At 55.4% G+C, this 20,680-nt stretch overlaps 1 protein-coding gene across 3 annotated transcripts in view; it reads left to right on the forward strand.

The window, feature by feature from the left end:
* FBXO42 (F-box protein 42) overlaps positions 1 to 20,462 on the forward strand; it is a 45,515-nt gene extending 25,053 nt beyond the window's left edge. For all 3 annotated transcript variants that reach the window (XM_053962878.1, XM_053962879.1, XM_053962880.1), the window contains exons 5-10: positions 14,413 to 14,566; positions 15,498 to 15,608; positions 15,865 to 15,961; positions 16,766 to 16,822; positions 17,334 to 17,450; positions 17,582 to 20,462. In XM_053962878.1, coding sequence (XP_053818853.1) covers positions 14,413 to 14,566; positions 15,498 to 15,608; positions 15,865 to 15,961; positions 16,766 to 16,822; positions 17,334 to 17,450; positions 17,582 to 18,658 — 1,613 coding nt within the window. In that variant the 3' untranslated portion in view covers positions 18,659 to 20,462. The remainder of the gene's footprint in view (positions 1 to 14,412; positions 14,567 to 15,497; positions 15,609 to 15,864; positions 15,962 to 16,765; positions 16,823 to 17,333; positions 17,451 to 17,581) is intronic.
* The last annotated feature ends 218 nt before the right edge of the window (positions 20,463 to 20,680 follow it).

The raw sequence follows: 20,680 nt of genomic DNA on the forward strand, positions 1-20,680 counted from the left end.
AACCTGGGGGCATTCACCTGGAGAAGAGAAGGATCCAGGGTGACCTCAGAATCCCTTCCAGTGCCTGAAGGGGCTCCAGGAGAGCTGGAGAGGGACTGGGGACAAGTCCCAAGTGTTGGTATCACCTGGGAATTTCCAGCTGTGAACACCTCCCTTGGTGCTTGGACATCCACCCACACTTCCTTCGTGCTCTGGTTTTGTGCACACAGCCCCTGTGGGACTCCCACAAGGGAAGAATTAGGGAGTTGTGGATTTAAACAGGGAAAATGAACCCCAGCCCTCCAAAGGGGCTCCTGCCATCCATCCTGCCCTGCTGGGGCTGGAGAGGGGAGGATGCACAGCTCCTGGGCTCTGCAGAGCTCTCCCTGCCCCAGGGCACGGATTCCTGCAGCCCAGGGAGCTCTTTCCTGTCCCCAGTGCCAGGCACACAGAGCCCGGCGCTCCCGAAGAACGGCTCCTGTGGGAATGCCTGGCAGGGCTCGGTCCCACGGGAAGATCCCCCGAGGAGATGTTCCTGCACCCTGTCATGGGCGAGATGGGATCACAGCTGAAACTGGAGGCCGGGCCCGGGGAGTGCTCTGGTTCCTGCTTTTCCAAAGGGATGAGTCAACCCCAGTGGGATCCCACAGCTCCAGCTCTTCCTTTGGATGCCCCGAACTGGGGGTGGCACCGCCTGCCTGGGAAAGAAGAGCGGCTGGAGGGGGCAGAGCTTTGAAATGCTGGGATGTAAATAAGGCAGAAGAGGGCTTTTTAAAAGAAAAACCGAAGAGTTGACATTGATTGATTACCACTCATTGTGTATGCAGGCTAATTGCTGTGGAGGAGTTCCCACACCTGCCCCACAGACTCCAGAACTATGGGATGAGACCCTGGCTCTTTCCCAAGGCCAGTCTTGCTCAGAGAGGTTCCCTCACACTCCACGTGTGCCCTTGTTAAGCATCTTATTTAACGAGCCCCAGGCAGGGAATGGGAGCACAATGTCTTCATCCCTTCCTGAGAGGCTTTTCCAGGAGAAGACACCCTTTTGTTGTTGTTGTTGCTGCTGTTTGTTCCTACCTGTTTTCATCCGGGTTTTCTGGCTCCCAGGCATGAGATGACATCAGAGCTGGATAATTCCCCTCCAGCCCAAGCTGCTTCATCTGGGAGTAAATATTTAGCCTTCAAAGAAATAATTGGCCTGGGTTTCTTTCGTCTCAAGAGACGGAGGAGGGAGATAATTACTTCAAAAAACCCTAATTTTTGAGGTTTCAAAGTATTTTTTTGCTTAGATCTGAAACAATGGCTTTGACGTGTGACTGATGGGGCTGGAGCAGCACAAGAGAGTTGGTGCCTGGCTCTTCTGGAGAGCTTTTGGTGGGATTGGAAGCTCTGGAAAGGAGGGTGGCAGGCAGCAGGATCTCTATTTTCAGAAGGTGCCTCCCAGCTCTTCTCCCTGGAGCTCTCCTGGCCATTGTGGAGCTGCTCCCACCCTTCCCATCCCACGCAGGATCTGCTGGAGCAGGAGCAGGATAATTACCAGCCCCATGTGTGGGACGCTGCAGTGCTGTCCCAGGGTAGGTGGTCTCTGGCAGGCAGAGACCTTTTCCATGTGGTGGGGGGTGCTTTCTTTGCCCTCATTTGCACAATTTACCTGGGCAGTTGTTGGAATTTGAGCCCATCTGTGCTCAGGGCATCCTGATGGAGGGCTGGGGGTGGTTTATTCTGGAATCTGTTTATCCAGCTGGAGGCCAGGGTGAGGCCCCACTCCTGTGAGTCCAGCTGGAGCACGCTGGTTTCAGTGGTGAGAGTCCCTGGTGCTCCCCAAAAATGGGCTGAACAGTCAGGAAAGAAACCAAACCTCATTTGAAACAGAGAGTTGCAGGACATTCAGTACCTGGAGGGGCTCCAAGAATGCTGGAGATGGACTTTGGACAAGGGCCTGGAATGCCAGAGGGCAGGGTCAGATGGGATATTGGGAAGGAATTGTTCCCTGTGAGGGGGATGAGGCCCTGGCACAGACTGGAAGTGTCCAAGGCCAGGCTGGACAGGGTTTGGAGCACCCTAGGACTGTGGGAGGTGTCCCTGCCCATGGTGGGGCTGGGACTGGGTGGGCTTTAAGGGCCCTTCCAACCCAAAGCACTCCATGATTCCATGACTTCATGCCATGGGAGCTGCAGGGGGTTGTGGTGAGGCCTTTGCTGATGCTTGGATTCATCCCTGGATCTGCTGCCCTGCTGGCAAGGAGGGTTTGTCCTGCTCCCATGCAGGTCTGTGGAACTCTTCTGGTGAGCTCCCACCCCTCCCTGTGCAAGGAAAGCTGCTGGAGGCTCCCAGAGGAGCCCCAGGAACTTTGGCACCATTTGAGCCTCCTGTCCACACATCCTGCAGGGACAACTCACAGGCAGAACAGGGAGGGTCCCTGGGCAGGCTCCTGCTGCCCCACCTGGGCTGTTCCAGGCTGTGTCCCTGCAGGCTGTGTCCCTCCTGGCGTCCTTGGTTCCAGTTCCTCAGAGTCCTGCACTTGGCCTCTCTCAGCCACAACCACACCAGAAAGTGCCTTTTTGAATTAGGGAGGAAAAGGCCAGGAACTCTGCTCTCCCAGGGGCTCATGGCACAGAGGTGAAGAGCTTTTCCCTTTGAAACTGAGCCTGTTGTGTTTGTAAAGCCAGGGATGGTGCTGGAACGACCAGGGCTTTGCAGGGAGAGGCATTCCTGTAGGATATGCACATTCTTCTCTTGGGTCTGCTTTCTCATCCCCCTTCTGCTCCCAGCTGGGCAGGCAGGAGGGCTGGGAAGGGCCCTGTCCCTCCTGTCCCTGTGTGGTTTCCCTCTGCCAGGCTGGGATATCCCTCTCTGGTCCCACAGGGGTTCAGGAGCCCCGAGGCTCCACTTTTCCTGTTGCTGGGAGGAGAATCCAGCTGCTGCTGCCCTGGGCCACACTGCCCCGGCACGGGCACCTCCCCAGGACCTGTTCCTGGTGTTTCCTGTCCCCTGCGGTCACCCTGGGGAGAGGGAAAGCTTCTCATCTTCCTCAGGACTTCGGGATCAAACCGGCCTCGGAGGCAGTACCCCTCCGTGTGAGGCTTTGATCCCTCTGCCCTCGGGCTATGGCAGATCCTCCCTCCTGCTCCAGCCTGGAGTTTGTGCCTAAACCTCCTGGGTGGCCTTAGCAGGACGCAGTAAAACCCCTCTGCCAGCAGCTCCTCGTGGCTCAGCTCTTCCCCCAGCCCCCTCTGTGCCCGGAGTGGGAGGATCAGTTTCCCTTTGTGACTGAGGGGAATGTGCCTTTGATGCTGTTGTGTCAACAAAAGCAACAGCCCCAAGGAGGCAGGAGAGGCTCGGCAGAGACTCCTGGTGTCAGATGTGGTCCTGGTGGAGAAACCTCCCCGTCGCTCGTGGAGCAGAGAGGTTTGGCCTTGACAAAGCTGTGCAAAAACCTTGCTCCGAGCTAAACAGCCCAGCCTTGTTTTCATCTGCCCCTTCTAGAAAACAGCGGCAAGTTTTCAAAACAGATTTCCAAACAGTCGCTGGAGTTTCACGGTGCTGAATTCCTCGGTTGGGATCTCCTCAGCTCTGGGAGATTTGTGGAGCTGAAGGAGACACGGGGAAAGGACTGAGTGGGCTTCCCGAGGAGGGGGGTGGTGCTGGATCCCACAGGATCCCAGAGGATCTCACAGGATCCCACTGGATCCAGCTATGCACGGCCACAAACCAGAGCCACGCTGGCACTCAGGGAATGAATCCCACTGGGACAGGAGCAGGGCTGTCCAAGGGCTCAGGGGGAATCTGAGGAATAATCAGAGGTGTGGGAATAGTGGGGAACTCCTCACGTGTTGATTTAAACCCTCTGTGACTGCAGACTGTGCAGCTCATTCAGTTCAGGGTCATGTTTTGCATCAGCTGTGTCCAGTCCTGGGCCCCTCAGTTCAGGAAGGACCAGGAGGGGCTGGAGCATGTCCAGGGAAGGGATCAGAGCTGGGAAGGGGCTGGAGCACCAGGAGCAGCTGAGGGAGCAGAAAAGGGGCTCAGCCTAGAGAAGAGGAGGCTCAAGGGGGCCCTTGTGGCTCTGCACAGCTCCTGACAGGAGGGGACAGCCGGGGGGGTCGGGCTCTGCTCCCAGGGAACAGGGACAGGAGCAGAGGGAATGGCCTCAGGCTGGGCCAGAGAAGACTCAGAGTGGACACCAGGAGGAATTTTCCCATGGAAAGGTGCTCAGGCCTTGGCAGGGGCTGCCCAGGGAGGTTTGGAGTGCCCATCCCTGGAGGTGTCCAAGGAAGGGCTGGACATGGCACTCACTGGGCTGGGTGACAAGGAAAGCATTGGGCACAGGTTGGACTCGATGGTCCTGGGGGGCTTTTCCAACCTCAGGGAGTCTGGGAGTTTTTTCCTGCAGAGCAGTAACTGAGGTGCTATGCCCTCACCCCAAACTGCAGCTCTGTTCCCCTTGCAGTCACTTCCTTCACAGGGATCCCGGGCACAGCCTTGCTTTGGGCATTAAAACCCCCCAAAATCCTGACCTGACCAAAACTCTGTCTGCAGAATACCCTTGGTGTCTCCCTGGCCTCTGAGCTCACCCCATGGTGCCCCACGGCCCCGTGTGACTGAGGGCAAAGCTCAGTTTTATGAAAGGCTCAGGATCACCTTGAGGCCCCCAGCCATGTGTCCCTGTTGGCCTCCCAGGAGCCCGAGGGATCCAGGAGCTGATTCCTGGCACAGAACAACCTCCCTAATTATGGCTGAGTGCCTGAGCCTGCAAAGTGGAGCAGGTTAGTGGCCTGGATGGAAATCCTTCGTGCTGTGAGCAGTCTTGGTGAGCCTGGAAGAGAGGAAAGCTTTTTCCATCTCTTTTCCTGATCTGGGTGGTTTTTTCCTCCTTGCCCTTTGAGTTTGGTGGCAGTAGGGCCCGCTTCTGCCTCTGCAGAGCTGAAACATTCTATGTTATCCTCCAAAAATCTGTGGCTTTCCCACCACCATCCAAAGGCTCTTGGAGTCCTCAAGCTCAGAGTGACTTGACACCTTTTTCAAGCTCAGCTTTAATCCTGTGAACCTCCTGCCTGGAGCTTCCTTATCCTGCCCCTGATTTCTTCCTTTTCACACACCCAGTTTCCTCCTGATCACACACCTAAAATCTTCCTTACACACACTTCATTTCTTCCTTATCCCAGCCCTCATTTCTTGCTTATGCCACCCCTCATTTCTTCTTTATCCCACCCCTCACTTCTGTCCTTCTGGAACAGAACCAGGACTTTCCAGGCTTTGTCCCATGCCCTTTGGGGCAGAGGCTTTCCCAGCACAGGTTGCTTGGTATTGCTTTCTCCAGTTTAAGCATATTGATTGTTTTCCTCCTTTTTTGGACTCCCAGTTTTACAAGGAGATGAGTGACCACTTCTGCCAAACCTTTGACAAACAAACTCTCCAGCAGTATCCCTGGATATAGAGTTTGGACTTCATTCCTGCCCTTGCAGAGGGTGGCCTGGCAGCTCCAGGGTGGGAGCAGGGCTGTTCCCAGCCCCTGGATCCATCTGACATTCATTTGTTCCTCTGTTCCTCTCTTTGCCTGGCTGGTTTTGCAGAAGGCCTCTAATGGAATTTGTGGTGTTCAGTATGAAATATCTCAAGGGCAAGAGATGAAAAGTCAACCCAGATCAAGTGATGGCTTTTTGATTTTTTTTCTGTGTCAGCTGACACCTGGTTGGGAAGGTGCTGCTGGTTTCCAGGAGATTAATCCATGGTTTAGGTTTACAGCACACACCTCCCCTCCCTTTGATTTGCCAGGCTCTGTCCTCCTGCAGCTCGTGGCATTGCTGGCTGTGTTCATCCTCTGGAGGGTTTTTGTTGTCTGGATCCAAACCACATTCCACTGGCATCCATCCTTGGATGGCCACCCCACCATGCCTGGCACGGATCAGTCCCAGGGACTGCAGGTACAAAACCCACGAGCAAACTGAGCGCGTGGTGAGCTGTTTGCAGGGATTTATCCCACAGGGCCCGTCACTGAACCAGGCAGGAAAAGCCAAAAGATCCCTGTCTGGCATCCCTCCCCTGCCTGGGGATCTGCTCCCTGCAAACAAAGGCACGTGCTTGGAGAGCCCAGCGGGGTGACTGGTCAGTGGGATGGGGAATGGGTGAGGATCACCACTGCCAGGGGAAAACATCCCTGTGCCTCCCGGTCCTGAATCCTACATCTGAAATGTGGGATTCCCACATTCCTCCCTCCCCCCGACCCTACCTGGCTGCATCCTGCCCCTCCCTCCAGCTGGCAGCGGCTTATCCTTATCAATGCCGCGTTCCCATGGCTTTTCCAGCGCTCCCGGTATCCGCCAAGGTCACCGAGTCACCCCGTGTCCCCTCTCTGCTCAGCCATTCCACTGAGGTGTGCCTGGGCCTCCAGGAATGCAGTGCCCGAGGCAACCGGGAATGGCTTTGAAGGAGCCATGGATCACCTGCCCAGGGAGGTGGGAATGTGCCCAGGAGCAGGGCTGGCTCCCTCGGGGGAGCTGCCGCGGGGCTGGCACAGGGGTTTTACCCCAGCAGGCCAAAGCACTTCCCCTGTTCCATTCCATGCTCTCCCTGCACTGCAGGACTTGGAAGTTCAGCCAGATTTTATCCGTGGGCAAAACGTGGGGGAAGAGCATTCCCTGCTGTGGGAAATGGGCTCCTGGAGCGGGGCTGGGCTGCCCTGGGCAGCAGGGCAGGGAGGCAGCGGCCGGCTGTGGCTCTCCCTCAGGGAATGATCCCTCAGCCTGCGGATGCCCTCCTGCCCTGCCCGGACAGCTCAGCCTGATGTGGCAGGAGTCCTGTGGGAAGGGAACAGAGGGAAGGGCTGAGGGGGCTGGGAGAGCAGCAGCTCGAAGGGAAGTGGATGCTGGAGTGGGGATCTGGATTCCCTCTTCCCTCAGTACAGTTTTGGGATCTCACCTTGTTCTACTGGCAGGAACACCTTCCACTATCCCAGGGTGCTTCAAGCCCTGTCCAGCCTGGCCTTGGACACTTGCAGGGTGGAGCAGGAATCCCTCCTAGTAGTAGAAGTAGCAGGTAGTAGTAGTAGTAGTAGTAATAGTAGTAGTACCTGCTACTCCCTCCTCCACCTTGGAAAGCTAGCACTTGGAGAACAATTTGCATTTTAATGATCCCAAAGTGCAAGACCGTCATCCCTTTAACCTAGGCAGAAGTTAGGCTGGATTTTCTAAGAGTGTTTTATTCTATCAGGATTTTTTTCTTTTTTCCTGACATTTGATTTCCCAACCCTGCAGAGAATTTAATTTCTCGCTTGTCCGAGTTTGGTTGGAGCCGAGGAATTTGCGAACTGTGGCTCAGACAAAGCATCTCCAATTTATTTCCTTTTCAGGAAAAAGGCTCAAAAGCCCGGAGCCACACACGGGGTTGTTGACACTGGTGGTGTCTCACATCTCATGAATGTGTTGCACCCCAGAGGGAGCCGATCCCTCCTTCCCGAGGCGTGGGAGGCACCCAGGGGTGATGATTTCCCTGGACACAAATTCCCTGATCATTTCACACCCAATTATTCTGCTTTCCTGGGTCTCTGACAGGCCTTCCTTCCTGGGCAGGTACCTCCCTGTCCAGTGTGGGGTCAGCGGGATAAACCCCGCTGCACTGTCAGCTGGGAAGGAAAGGTCCTACTGGGAATTTCGGGCAGGCTGTGCTGACATCTATCGGCAGGAGCTCCTTCCAAGGCAGCCCAGCCTTTGCCTGGAGGTCTCAATCCAGCAGGATTACGTGTGTAATCCTCGGGATGGAGCATTCCTGGGGCAGTGTAATCCGCACCCAGCAACGTGTGCCTTCCAAGCCTCTCGCATCCCGGCGCTCCGTAGCCTGATTGTAATCTTTCCCCAAAGCATCTGCTGTAAAACTCCTGGAGAATGGAGCAGGCATGCAAAATGATGGAGCCCTCGCTCATGCTTGCCTGCAGTCCAAAGGTGGATTTTGGTTCCTGCCATGAAATATTCAGGAGTTTGGCGTTCAGGGCTGGAATTACTGGAATGCAGGAGAAAAGTGCTTCCCTGGCTTGGAGGGAGCAAAGTTCAGGAACCAATGGGTTGAAAATGGGAGTGAAGGGGGAGACAGCAAGGGAGGGGAGTGCGAAGAGCTGCACTGAATTTCCCTTCCTGTGCTGGAAATTGCAGCGGGAAGATGCTGGGGTTTCAGTGAATTAACTGTTGTCCTTGCAGCAAATACTGGGAACAGCAAAGTCCTGGCTCTTCCCAGGCTTTTTGCACTTTCTCCCTCTGACTGCATCCAGAAGGGTTGTGGATTCCCCATCCCCAAAAGTGTCCAAGGCCAGGCTGGACAGGGCTTGGAGCAACCTGGTCAAGTGGAAGGTGTCCCTGCCCATGGCAGGGGTTTGAATAGGACGAGATTTAAGGTCCCTTCCATCCCAAATCATCCTGAGATTCTCTGGCTGTGCCTACAGGGTGCTCTTTAGAGGATAGTTGAGGTTTGGAGCCCCGTGGTAGCTGTAACCTCACCAAATTACACAGCAGCCATTTCCTGGAACACCACTCATTTTGGGATTCTCCAAGGCTGGGGCACCTCCCTCGTGCTGTGGGAAACGATCCGGGAGCGAAAAGTGCGGAGCTCAGCAGGGCTGGACACAGCCCCGCTGTCCCACCCCCCCTGCCCTGCAATTACCCCCTCCTCGGGGCTGAGCAGCCCGAGCCCAATTCCCAGCTCTTCCCTCGCCTCCTGCAGGGAACGCGAGCGGCGGGAGCCACTCAGCCCTTTCTGGGAGTGCTGAGCTCTTCAATTGCACAGGGGCTGATTTTGGGAAGGTGTCAGGCTGTGAAATCACTGGAGAAGTCTGCAGGGCAGCGTCACTTCAGGGGGAACAAAAACACCAGCGTGGAAGCAGGGCGAGGTAGATGCTGGGGATTCCGCCCACGGAGAGAGGGAACAGCGGCTTTTGCAAGAGCAGCTCCCCATGTGGGGCCAAATCCGCCTTTCCCAAAGGATGGTTGTGGAGGGTGACCTCACCCCGCGGAGCTCCCGGCACCTTGGGGTGCTGCTGCCAGGGAGAGGGGCAGGGCGTATCCCAGTAAAGCCTCTCCTGCAGTGCAGCTGCAGGAATTTGCGGCAGGAATTGCAGCGATCCCATCCGGGGCTGTTGGGAGATAAGAGGCCGAGCCCGCGGCGTTCTGGCACGGTTATCTCGGCATTGTTTGCTCAATGCTGCATGAGGACATTTTTGCCAGGCATTAGCACAGAGTGACTCAGTAAATCCAGTTGCACGGGGTTCAGAGGGCACTGCCTCTCCTTCTCCACGGCTTTATCGGAGCGGCAGCACCTCAAAAATGCCGGGGTTAAAAAAATACCCACGGGCACCTTGCAACAGCGTGGAGGTGACTGATCCTCCCCGGGGCTTCTGCCTGCACCTCCCAGGGATTGCGAGAAACCAAACTTTGCTTCCACACCAGGGTTTGACTGGGCTTCTACCACAGTCTCGATTCACTGCAGGGTGGAAATCCCACACTGGGAATTCTGTCTGCATGTCAACATCAGGGGGTTGCTGACCTGCCCCCCAAAATTGCAAATAAACTCGGGATATTCCCCCGCTTCCTTCCCAAGAGGTTATTTGTGTCTGCAGAGGTTTTGTCTCTCTGCTGAGGAGACAAATCAGCAGAGATTTGTTTGGTTTTTCCTTAGGACTCCTGCAAGGCTGAATTCCTGTCTGCTTCCCAGCATGGAATTTGGGGTTTTTCTGGAAGGGAACACTAAATTGCCTGTGGTTTTGGTAACAGAAAATGATACTTCTGTGGATTTTAGAGGCTCTAAGGTTTAGGCAGACCTGATCAGAACTAGTCTAGATCCCAGTTCATAATCCCAGTGCTGTTTTAGACATTTTGGGGTTAAAACCAGGTGAATGTCAAATGCTGGAGCTAAGGCAGCTGAGCAGAGTGCTCAGTGTTGGGTTTGACTTCATGAATGAGTGGGTGTGCAACAGGGATGTCTGCTCTTCCCATAGGATTGCTCCTTTCACATCTCCCCAGTCCAATGCTAGTGCTGGGATTGCTGAGATGCTCATCCTCTTCTGGCTTCTGGACTGCTGCTCACCAGCTTGTCCTCTTCCCTTTGGGAAACTGGCAGGGATCTGGATGAATCTGCTGACTGCTGGCCTGGGAAGCAGAGGGATTTATTGGTTTTTTCCTTCTCTGGTTTTGCTTCTGGTTGAAGGGGAAGGATTTGGGGATTTCACGCTGTCACACAAGTTTGGGATGGAACTCTGTGGGATGGGATGTAGTCGGGGCCATCCCTCGTCTGGGATGGATGAGAGTTCCAGGTTGGAAACTGGGATTTGAAAATCCAGCTCCAGCCTAAAAGCCAGACTGAAAACCAGCCCCTGGATGTGGCTCTGCTGCTGCCCTGAGCATGGAAACACAAAACTCATGGTGGGCAGGGCTGGATCCAATTTGGGACAACTCAGAGTGCAAAACAGGCACCATCCTGCCTTGGGAAGAAGTGTCCAAGGCCAGGCTGGATAGGGCTGGGAGCATTCTGGAATAGTGGAAGTTTCCCTGCCCATGGCAGGGGTGGAATGGGATGAGCTTTAAGGTCCCTCCACCCAAACCATTCCAGGATTCTTGAGAAAGGACAGCCCCGAGCCCTTCCCAGGGATGGTTTCCTGTACCTCTGGAGTGCAGATTGCAGGTGGCATTTGAACCTGGGAGCTTGAATTCCTTTGCACCTTGAATTCCATGGGTTGTTGGAGCAGCTCCCTTTAATTTCTCAGCTTTGAGATGGGACACATGGCTGTGGTTATCCAGGTGTTCCATGGAAACCTGATCGGCGATGGTGGGAGTCAGCTCCCTGCAGGATCCACCAGATCCAGCAAAAACAGTTCCTGGCTGCAGCTCTCCTCCCATCCTTCCCCAGAATTAAAGCTCCTCAGTACCGATCCCCCGTCACAACTCTTTCCATGCGTTCCCTTCCCTCGGGTCAGTGCAGACCCACAAGCTGATCCTTCCACCTGGGCAATCCCAGCAGATAACCACGGGGTGATCATTGCTCTTCCCCACTCCAGCTGGTTTTTGGAGTCTCTCAGGACTGCCCCTTCCAGAGGTAAAAGGCTGGTCTGGCACTCTGTGTCCCAATGCCCTTCGAGCCAGGCTTTTCTTTTGTTCCCGTTAATCTACGCGTGTGCGGCTCCGGTGGCTTTAGAGGGCTGGATAACTGGGCTTTAAAAACTGCTTATAAGGACAGATCCAACACAGATAAAACAGCCAGAGCTCGTGTCGGGAGCGATCAGAGGCTGGCATTTCTTTTCCAAACATCTGTGGAAGCCGGAGATCTTTGGTTGGTTGGTTTTTTGGCTTTGCAAGCCAGGAAAATCCATCAGCTGGGAAAAAAATAGCGCAGCCCAGCTTTTAGCTCCTCATCCCAGCCAAAAGAACAGCGTCAGCTGTGCAGGGATGGAGCCTGCTGTGCTTAGGAGGAGTGAACTGTGCTACACCCTCAGCCTGTTCTAACCTTTATCCCCAGGAAAGATAACCTGGATGTTGGGCTGGGCAGTGTTATGCAGGGATAGCCTGGATATTGAGCTGAGTGGTGTTATGGAGGGATAACCTGGATGATGTTATGGAAGGATAGCCTGGATGTTGGGCTGGGTGGTGTTGTGGAGGGATAACCTGGATGATGCTATGGAAGGATAGCCTGGATGTTGGGCTGGGTGGTGTTACTGGGGTGAGGAGCTCGGGATCGCAGCATTTTCCCCACTGGGGCCAGTGGGAACCAGTACAATTCATTAATGAAGTTCTGATGGCTCCTCAGCCCGATCCATGTGCGATCCCAGAGAGGATCCTGTATGTTCCTGGGAGTCTTTGAAGGGCCGCTCCCACCTCCCACATCCTCCAGAGGGCTGGACTTTGAGCAGGTCCTCGGTCCCTTTGATGTCCCTCTGTGCTGGGCTGCTCCGCATGCCTGAGTCCTGAGCTCACAGAGCTGCCGCTGCCTTCCCGTTCCAGCAGCTCCCTCGGGACGGTCCTGCCCTTCCCAAGGACCCAGCACCCAGCAGCTCTCCCCTGCTGTAGGGATAAGCAGCATTAGTTCTCCAAATTTCCACACATTCCTGCTCCAGCACAAGGTCCTGGAGATGCTTGTGGTGCATCTCATTTGTGGAGAGCATCCACAGATATCCCAGTTTTGCTGTTGAAGAGGCTTTGAGAGGCCAGCACTTCTTTGACTTGTAAAATGCAGAGTTTTCCTGCGTTGCAGAATGAAACTCAGCTCATTTACATCCATACAATGTCCAATAACAGGCAAAGCTTCCTGAAAAACCGGGGCTGGCCTCTGCCCTGGGCTGTTTGCACGGCATTGACTCACTTGGGAATTGTCTCCTTGGCTGAGGCTGGGGTTGACCTTCAGGTTACAGCAGTGGGAGGGTGACTTTCCTCACTGCTCCATCCCAGACCTTTCCAAGCAAGGTGCCAATGTTTTTCCATCCTGGAATGACTCTAGCTGCCCCTTTTGGTTAAAAATAACCCAATTTAACCCCAGCACCTTGTGGCATCCCTGGTGATATCACCCAGCTGGGATTCACCAGCTCGGGTACAAATGTTTTATTGTGGTGCCAGGCTTAGGAGAAAAACTTTCTGCACTGCCAGGGAATTATTTAGGCTGGAAACCTGCTGGTGTGGGTTAATGAATTGCACACATGGAACGAGCCAGGAAAACTGGAATTCAGGAACCAGGAGTAACCAAATGTGACCTTCACTGGCATCTTGTCCTCACGGAGATCTTGGTACAGCTCTGGCTATACGTTACCTTGCATTAAGTACTTCTGCAGAGCTTTATTCCCATTTTTCCCTCATCTCCACGAGGCTGAGGGCAGCAGAACACTCTGTCCCTGGGGAAGGGCTCAGGGATGCCACGGCCATCTCTGCATCAGGCCAGGGTCTGCTTTCTGCTGGGCTCTTCCCTCCGCACCTGGAACCCATCACGATGGAATTGCTTCCCTCAGCTGTAGCATCCTAAAATAGCTGCTCTGGTTTCTTTTAAAAATAGTCTGTTCTGGGTGTCATTCCCTGCTAAAATTGTGTCTCTGAGTCCTGCTGGGACAGGGCAGGGGACAGGGGCCAGGTGGGAGCATCGGCTGTTTCGGAGAGGTGGCCACGTGTGAGCCGTGCCCTTGAGCTGCCCCGCTCCTGGAGCCGGGCTCAGAGCCGTGAGGCTGGGCTGGGCATTCCAGGATTAACTGGAAAGGGCGGCTGTGGAGGTGGAGCAATGTGCTGGGTGCTGGTGGCCACCGTGGGAAGGAGGATGCTCAGAGTCAGCTGGGCTTCAGAGGCTTTAGCTGTTCCTGGGATGCAGCTCAGCACCTCACACATCAGCAGGGTGGTGACACAGACACAGCACCTCTGGCTCCAGGGCCAGGCAGGGATTGGGCTTTTGCAGCAGATCGTGGCCGATTTCCCAACACAAATTCAAAGCAATCGAATCCTTTGATAATTGCTCTTGCCAACAAGGTTCCTGCATTGAGGCTACTCCTGCTCTAAGCGGGTTAAGAAACATAAAATCCCAGAATGTTTGGGTTGGAAGGGACCTTAAAGTTCATCCTATTCCACCCCCTGCCATGGGCAGGGACGCCTTCCACTGGATCAGGTTGCTCCAAGTCCCATCCAGCCTAGCCTTGGATGCTTCCAGGGATGGAGCAGCCACAGCTTCTCAGGGATGTGGTTGGCTGGGGGCCACAGGAGCAGCAGTAGGTTGAGAGGTGAGCTCAGGAAAGCCCTCAGGATCCACAGAATCATCTGAGCACAGCAAATCCTCACGGCACCAAGGCCAGGAGGTCACCTGGTCCTTGTGCAGGTCATCCTCAGGAGGCCCCTCATCCCTGTAGAGCCCTTTGAACCTCAAACAGGCCACACAAAAAGGTTTTCCACGATTTTTAGAGCAGAACTGTATCCTGCAGACTCGAGGAATGACTTCATTCACAGCCAGGGCATTCAGGGCTTCCCTCTCAAACCTGGGGTTCAGTGAGTGCTGCCACTTGTGAGCACCCCACACATCTGCACGAGCCACTCTGGGTGCCTTGGAATTGTCTCCCTTCTCCCTCCCTCCTCTGGGAGAGACGTTAGGAGGTATTTGGAGGTAATTATTGCTTTTATTCGGCGCTAAAGCAATAATTTGGAGGGATAGCTGGAAAACCAGCAATTTCCTGCCAGTGAGTGACAGATGTTTTGCTGTGTTTGAGATGTGCTTTCAGGCTCCTACTAATTACCATGACATAAATTGGCAGGAGTTTTCTTCCCAGGCTCCCAGCTCTAATTTTGCCTTTTTTTCTTCTTTTTTTTTTTTTCCTCTTATTTTCATTTTTTCAGAGAGGTGGAGTCTCCACATTGTGACACTTGAGGAAGACACGATGCAGAGTTGGGGGCTTGTGCTCAAACGTGGTTTTCCTAACTTCTCCTCCCTCCCTGCCAGGTTCCTACCCCTCTCCCAAGGCTGGGGCCACGCTGGTGGTCTACAAGGACTTGCTGGTGCTTTTTGGGGGGTGGACCCGGCCGAGCCCTTACCCCCTGCACCAGCCCGAGAGGTTCTTCGATGAGATCCACACGTACTCCCCCTCCAAAAACTGGTAAGAGCAGGCTTTGATCCCGGAGAAATGGCTCTGGAATGCAGCTGGAGGAATGCCTGGGAAGCTGTGCGTGGTCCCGGTTTCCCAGGTGTGTCTCTAATGCTCTTTCTGAAACAAAAAAAAAAAAGCCACACAAGCACAGCAGAGCTGAGGACAGGGTGCTGCCAAGCAGCTCGTGGGTGCTGTTGCTTCCATATAGTTCTGGACTTGTACCTAAATATTCCAGGCTGCCTGAGCATCCCCATCCAGATGGGAAACCTGGGTGTTTTAAATGCCTTATCACTTTGGCTGGGAGCACTGAGGTGTTTCTGAGATAAGCCTGAAGTGCTGGAGGTCTTGTTTTTAGTGATGATCCAAAACTCAGCTCCCTCGGGGAGATGTGATAAATCAGATTTCTCCATCATTTCAACCTCTGCCTTTACAGCTCCAGGACTGGAGCATCCAGCAGTGTGCATGGAGCTGGCAGGAATTTTCCTTTTCCCTTTAAACACCATTTGGCTGATTTTAGACCCAGCTTTTTCACTGATGGTGTGTGTGAGAAGGAAAATGCTGTATCAAAGAGACAGTTCCTGCTCCTCTTGCACTGAGAACTTTTCATCCTCCAAAGTATCAATTATCCACTGCACTTTGGGCAGTGTTGTTACAACTCTGTAATTAAGATTTCCAATTCTCTTGGAAAGAATTTGAGGCAAACTTAATTGGAAGGGGAGCTGTTCCTAACTTGGCCATTAGACTTGGTCATGCCTTAAAAATGTTTAGCACATTGGGATTTCTAATTAGTTTCGTTGCTATTTGGATATTTGGAGGTTTTCCCTGTGGTTTTCCCTCTTGACATGTTCTTGAGGAATTTGCAGGCCACTGGGATTTTTTGTTTGGCCTTTCATCCAACATTTTCCCTCTCTGGGGCATGTGTTGCTGCCTCTCTTCCCAGGTGGAACTGCATCATGACCACCCATGGCCCCCCTCCCATGGCAGGACACTCCTCCTGTGTCATCGAAGACAAAATGATCGTTTTTGGGGGCTCCCTTGGATCCCGACAGATGTAAGTTTGGGGTCAGAGTGTCTGACAAGCACCCCTCTGAGCCACGAGGGGGTTGGGATGGTCTTGGGGTCGCCCATGACGAATTTTCTGCAGGATTTTGGGGTCTGCCTGCTGCCTTAGCACACCCTTCGCCTCTTGCAGCAAATCCCAAAGCTCTAGCCTGCAAAAATCCAAATTTTTGCCATAAAACCCAGCCCTGAGCCTGAGTTCCATGTCCCTGGTTGTATCCTCAGCCCATGTTGTCTCATCCCTGCAGGAGCAACGACGTCTGGGTGCTGGATCTGGAGCAGTGGGCTTGGTCCAAGCCCAGCATCTCGGGGCCCAGCCCTCACCCTCGTGGGGGCCAGTCCCAGGTGAGCTCAGCCAGAGGGAGGCCAGGCACAGCCTCACTCCCAGCTGCAGACAGCTCTGCACAGGTTCATTCATTCCCAAGTTATCTGTGGAGCCCTTGCCCGCCAGGCCCTCTCCCCCAGTGACTCAGAGCTCTAATGAACCCATCCCTGCTTTCCCCCACTCATGCCCCGTGGCACCTCAGATCAGTGGAGAGGCAGCACAGCCGGGTTTGGCTCCGGGCCCTTGTGACTGCTCCTCTCTCCCAATCCTGGGATTGACTCGGGATCGCTCCCGCTCCAAGCACGGCTCCGGCAGCCCCTGCCCAGGGCAGGGAGCTCATGGCTGTCACCTGGCCTGAGGCAGCTGTCCCCATGTGGGATGGTCAGTGATTCCCAGAGTGTGGCTGGTCCCACAGGGCACCCAGCAGGGCTCGGCTGGCTCGTGCTGGAGCGTGCCTTTCCATGCCTTGGGAAAGGAGCCCGCGGGGATCCCTCGCCCAGCAGCAGCACTGCTCAGACACTGCTGCCAGCACCTGCCCTCCCAAACAATTCTTCCCCCTTGCCTTTTTTTGCAGAGGAGTGTCAGGGCTTTGGTGCTTTGGGAAGGATGATTGTTCTCCTCGGAGAGAGGAACTGGTTTGGGACAAGGGGTGGGATGAGCCCTGCATCCCGCTCTGTCCCAGGCCCAGCAAAACCAGCTCCACTCCTCATCCCGGGGCACTCAGAACCCAGCAACACCCATGCAGCGAGAACCTGCCTCTGTCTGCCCTTGGAGGCCAGGCCAAAAATCCTTCCCAGGCTGAAACTCTCTTCTGTCCCCTCCAGATCGTGATAGACAATGAGACCATTTTAATCCTTGGAGGCTGCGGGGGTCCCAATGCAGTGAGTACCTGAGGGAGCAGGGACATCACCATCCCCCTGGCACCTGGGGGCTGGATTTGGGATGGGGGGACTCTGCACGTTGGTGACATTTTATTCTTCAAATCTGGGCACCCACCTGGTAGATTTTCCAGAGAAGCTGTTTAGCTGTTGCTGGAGCTGCTTTAATTAATAAAAATCACCCCAGGAGCTCTCTGAGCAGCTCCCTGGGTTCACTGAAGCTCGTCAGGATGAGCCCTGAGTTTGTACTGGGATAGCAGATGGCAATTAAGGGATTTATCCATGGCCATAGTGGGGTGTAGTCACTCATGGGGGATCAGCTCCTGCTCTGGGTCAGCATCCTCTGTCTGCAGCAGCAAAGCACTGCTCCCACCATGGCCCTGATGAGCTGAGCCCAGAAGTAAACTGGGCTGAATCTCAGCCTGGGCTCCTAAAACTCAACCTGGGCTCTTGAATCTCAGCTGGGCTCCTGAATGCCAGCCTGGACTCCTGAATGTGACCCTTCCCTCCCCAGCTGTTCAAAGACGCCTGGTTGCTGCACATGCAGGCCAACCCCTGGACGTGGCAGCCGCTCAAGGTGGAGAACGAGGACCACGGAGCCCCGGAGCTGTGGTGCCATCCCGCCTGCAGGGTATGGACACAGCAGGGTCCCTGCTCCCTCACACACATCCCTCCCTCTTTATTCCCTGCCCAAAATGCTCTGTAACCGCTTCTCCCCAGCACCAAGGCTCCTCCTAATGCCTGTTCCCTGCTCTCCCACAGGTGGGACAGTGTGTTGTGGTCTTCAGCCAAGCTCCCAGCGGCAGAGCCCCGCTGAGCCCCAGCCTCAACTCCCGCCCGTCTCCCATCAGCGCCACGCCGCCCGCCCTGGTGCCCGAGACGCGGGAATTCCGCTCCCAGTCTCCCGTCAGGAACACGGACGAGGCTCCCTGCGTCAACGGCCGCTGGGGCACCCTGCGGCCCCGCAGGCAGACGCCGTCAGGCTCACGGGAGGGCAGCCTGTCCCCGGCCAGAGGGGACAGTTCCCCGGTGCTCAACGGCGGCACCGTGTCGCCCGGAGCGGCGCCGGCCGGCGGGGCCTCGCTGGACAGCCCCGTGCAGGCCCTGTCCCCCAGCACCCCCTCGGCCGCCGAGGGATTCGACCTCAAGGTGGGGCTGGCCCTGGCGCCGCGCCGGGGCTCGCTGCCGGAGCAGAGGGATCTGCGCCTGGCCTCCGTGGAGCTGGGCTGGGAGCAGAAGCCCACGTCCCTCCTGTGCCAGCTGGACGGCGCGGAGGGCAGGACAGCGGGCACGCGGAACCCCCCGGAGCACACCAACGGCATCCACACCCCGCCCCACGCCGCCCTGCCCGGGGCCGTGTCCCCCGGCGCGCTCCGCCGCAGCCTCGAGGCCGTCAAAGCCCTCTCCTCCAAAGCCGCCTCGGCCTCGGCCGCGCTGAGCCCTCCCCTGGCCTCGTCCCCGGGGTCCCCGGGTGCCGAGCCGGGCTCCGTGCGGCCGAGTGGCACCCAGAGCGAGGGGCACTCGCTGCCCCCCATCGCCCGGCGCCTCGGGCACCACCCGCCGCAGTCGCTGAACGTGGGCAAGCCGCTGTACCAGAGCATGAACTGCAAACCCATGCAGATGTACGTGCTGGACATTAAGGACACCAAGGAGCAGGGACGAGTCAAGTGGAAAGTGTTCAACAGCAGCTCCGTGGTGGGGCCGCCCGAGACCAGTTTACACACGGTGGTGCAAGGCCGAGGGGAGCTGATCATATTCGGTGGCCTGATGGACAAGAAACAAAACGTCAAATATTACCCCAAAACAAATGCCTTGTACTTTGTGCGAGCAAAGAGATAATGCGGCCCCCGCCCGCCGCCCGTCCCTCCATCCCTGCGGCTCTTCCTCCTCCTTCCCCAGCCCCTTCCCGACACGCAGGCGTTCAAACTGTGAATTAGGGAGCAGGAAACCAATAAAAGTCCAAGCAAACCCTCCAGCGCTGCCCCGGCAGTTCCCAGTAAGACCCCAGGCAAGCAAGTCGTGTTTACAGGCAGGGAAGGACCCGAGGATCTGAGGACTCGGGGTGAGCAGCCAGGGAATTCTGCCTGCCAGGATCCTCCTGGGTTCATTCTCCAAGTGTTTGCGAGTCTCAGTCTCTCCGAAAATCCTCGTGGGTTGTGAGTAGAAGTGGTTTTATAGGAATAACCCAAATTGCAGCAGGCAGGAGGCTGTTAGCTTGATTAATTCCATGCTTGACTCCGTCAGGAAAACAGCAATATCCCTCTGGGAATCTCCCAGCGCTGCCAACCTTTGCTCGACACAAACACGATGCCTTTTTATTTTGCCTCTCACCTGCCACTCTCATCCCTGTCCTCCAGGCAGGACCAAAAGAAGGAGGAAAGGACATTTTTTTGTGTCAAAATGCCAAAAATCTTGATTGTTAGCATCCCACCTCTCCCTGCCCTGCTGGATCAGGCTTCGGGATCAGCCCTGATCCCCTCTGACTAGCAAAAGTACTCTGAAAATCCCATTATTCCCCCAAAACTGAGATATTTGGCTGCCAATTCCCTTCTAGACTTAAAGATTTCATTTCATTCAACGGCCCAATCCCGTTCAAGGCCGAAGCAGCCCCTTGGAGCCCGGGAGCAGGGTGGGTTTTCCAGGGAAAAGGACAGATAGTGGTAAATGTGAGGGCAGCCTCGATGCAGTAACTTCACCTCATCTTTGCACGTGCCTCCTTCCGCAAAGATTAAATCCAAATCCGAAGGGATTGAACCTGAGCGTCCTTCTGGGACAACCCCCTCCTTCCCTGTCCCCTCCACGGGGGGGAAACAGGGCGGATTCTGCCAGGTTTTGGTCAACCACCTCCAGCACCCTAAAACCAGGGAGCCCTTCCCAAGCCGGCAGCGCCATGACGTGGTCCCCTCTTCCCTGAATTTTTGCTCTCCATTCCCACTGAGCTTTTTGCCGGTCGGAGCCTTAAATCCCATCCCAGCCGCGTGGGGATGGGGAGGGATTTGCTTCACCCGCGGCATTTCCACCTCTGTAAATAAATCCCTCATCGAATCCCACCTGTCCCGTTCATCCCAGAATTATTTGGTTTGTCCTAAGGGAAAGCAAAATGCAATTCTTTCCTCCCAAAAAATCCCCAGACCTCAGGAGCACCTTGGGTGAGCTGTGGAATTTTCCTTCTCCACGCGTGGCCGCGGGGAAGGCAGTCGAGGCTTCGGCATCGATCCCCACGTCCCCCTTGCATGTTTTTTGTCATCCGTCCCCAAAGAAGAGTCAAAGCCGGGGATGGATGGCGCCTTGATGTCCTTCTCCCTGCGGAGCATCCCTCCAGGGCTGCTCTCCCAGTTTACATCCTGCCCCGCTCTCGGGGTGATTCCCCGCCGGGAGACGCATGTTCTGTGCCCTTCAGAGAGATTCACCCCAAATTTGGGTCCCTGTCCCCGAATCCAGCGGGAGCTGCTGGTGCTGTGAGCGAGGTGTCCCCCCCCGCGACTCAGGTGTCCCCCCCGCCACTCCCGGGCCGAGCGCAGGAATGGGAAGCGATTCCGGTGATATTTAAAATCTTGTGTACACTTTGGGGGGGTTCATGGGGGTCCCTCCCCCCCCTTCCCGACGAATTTTTAGTGGTTTAACAAATAAAAAGGAAAAGAAACGGATGGTTGTTGCTTTTGGGGAGGGGTGGGGTGGGAGTGACCTGGAGGGGAAGTTCCTGCTGCGCTGCCACAAGTTTGGGGATGAAAGGGGGGATTTGGGATCTTTTTGGGTAAGAGAAGGGAAATACTTGTGCAAGGAGATGTTGGAACAGTAGAGGGAGGCAAAGGGGGGACAGAGGGAACTGGGGACACTGAAGCCTCTTGGAGCCACAAATTT

Source organism: Vidua chalybeata, chromosome 22 (genome assembly GCF_026979565.1).
Source record: "Vidua chalybeata isolate OUT-0048 chromosome 22, bVidCha1 merged haplotype, whole genome shotgun sequence".
Classification (NCBI taxonomy): Eukaryota; Metazoa; Chordata; class Aves; order Passeriformes; family Viduidae; genus Vidua; species Vidua chalybeata.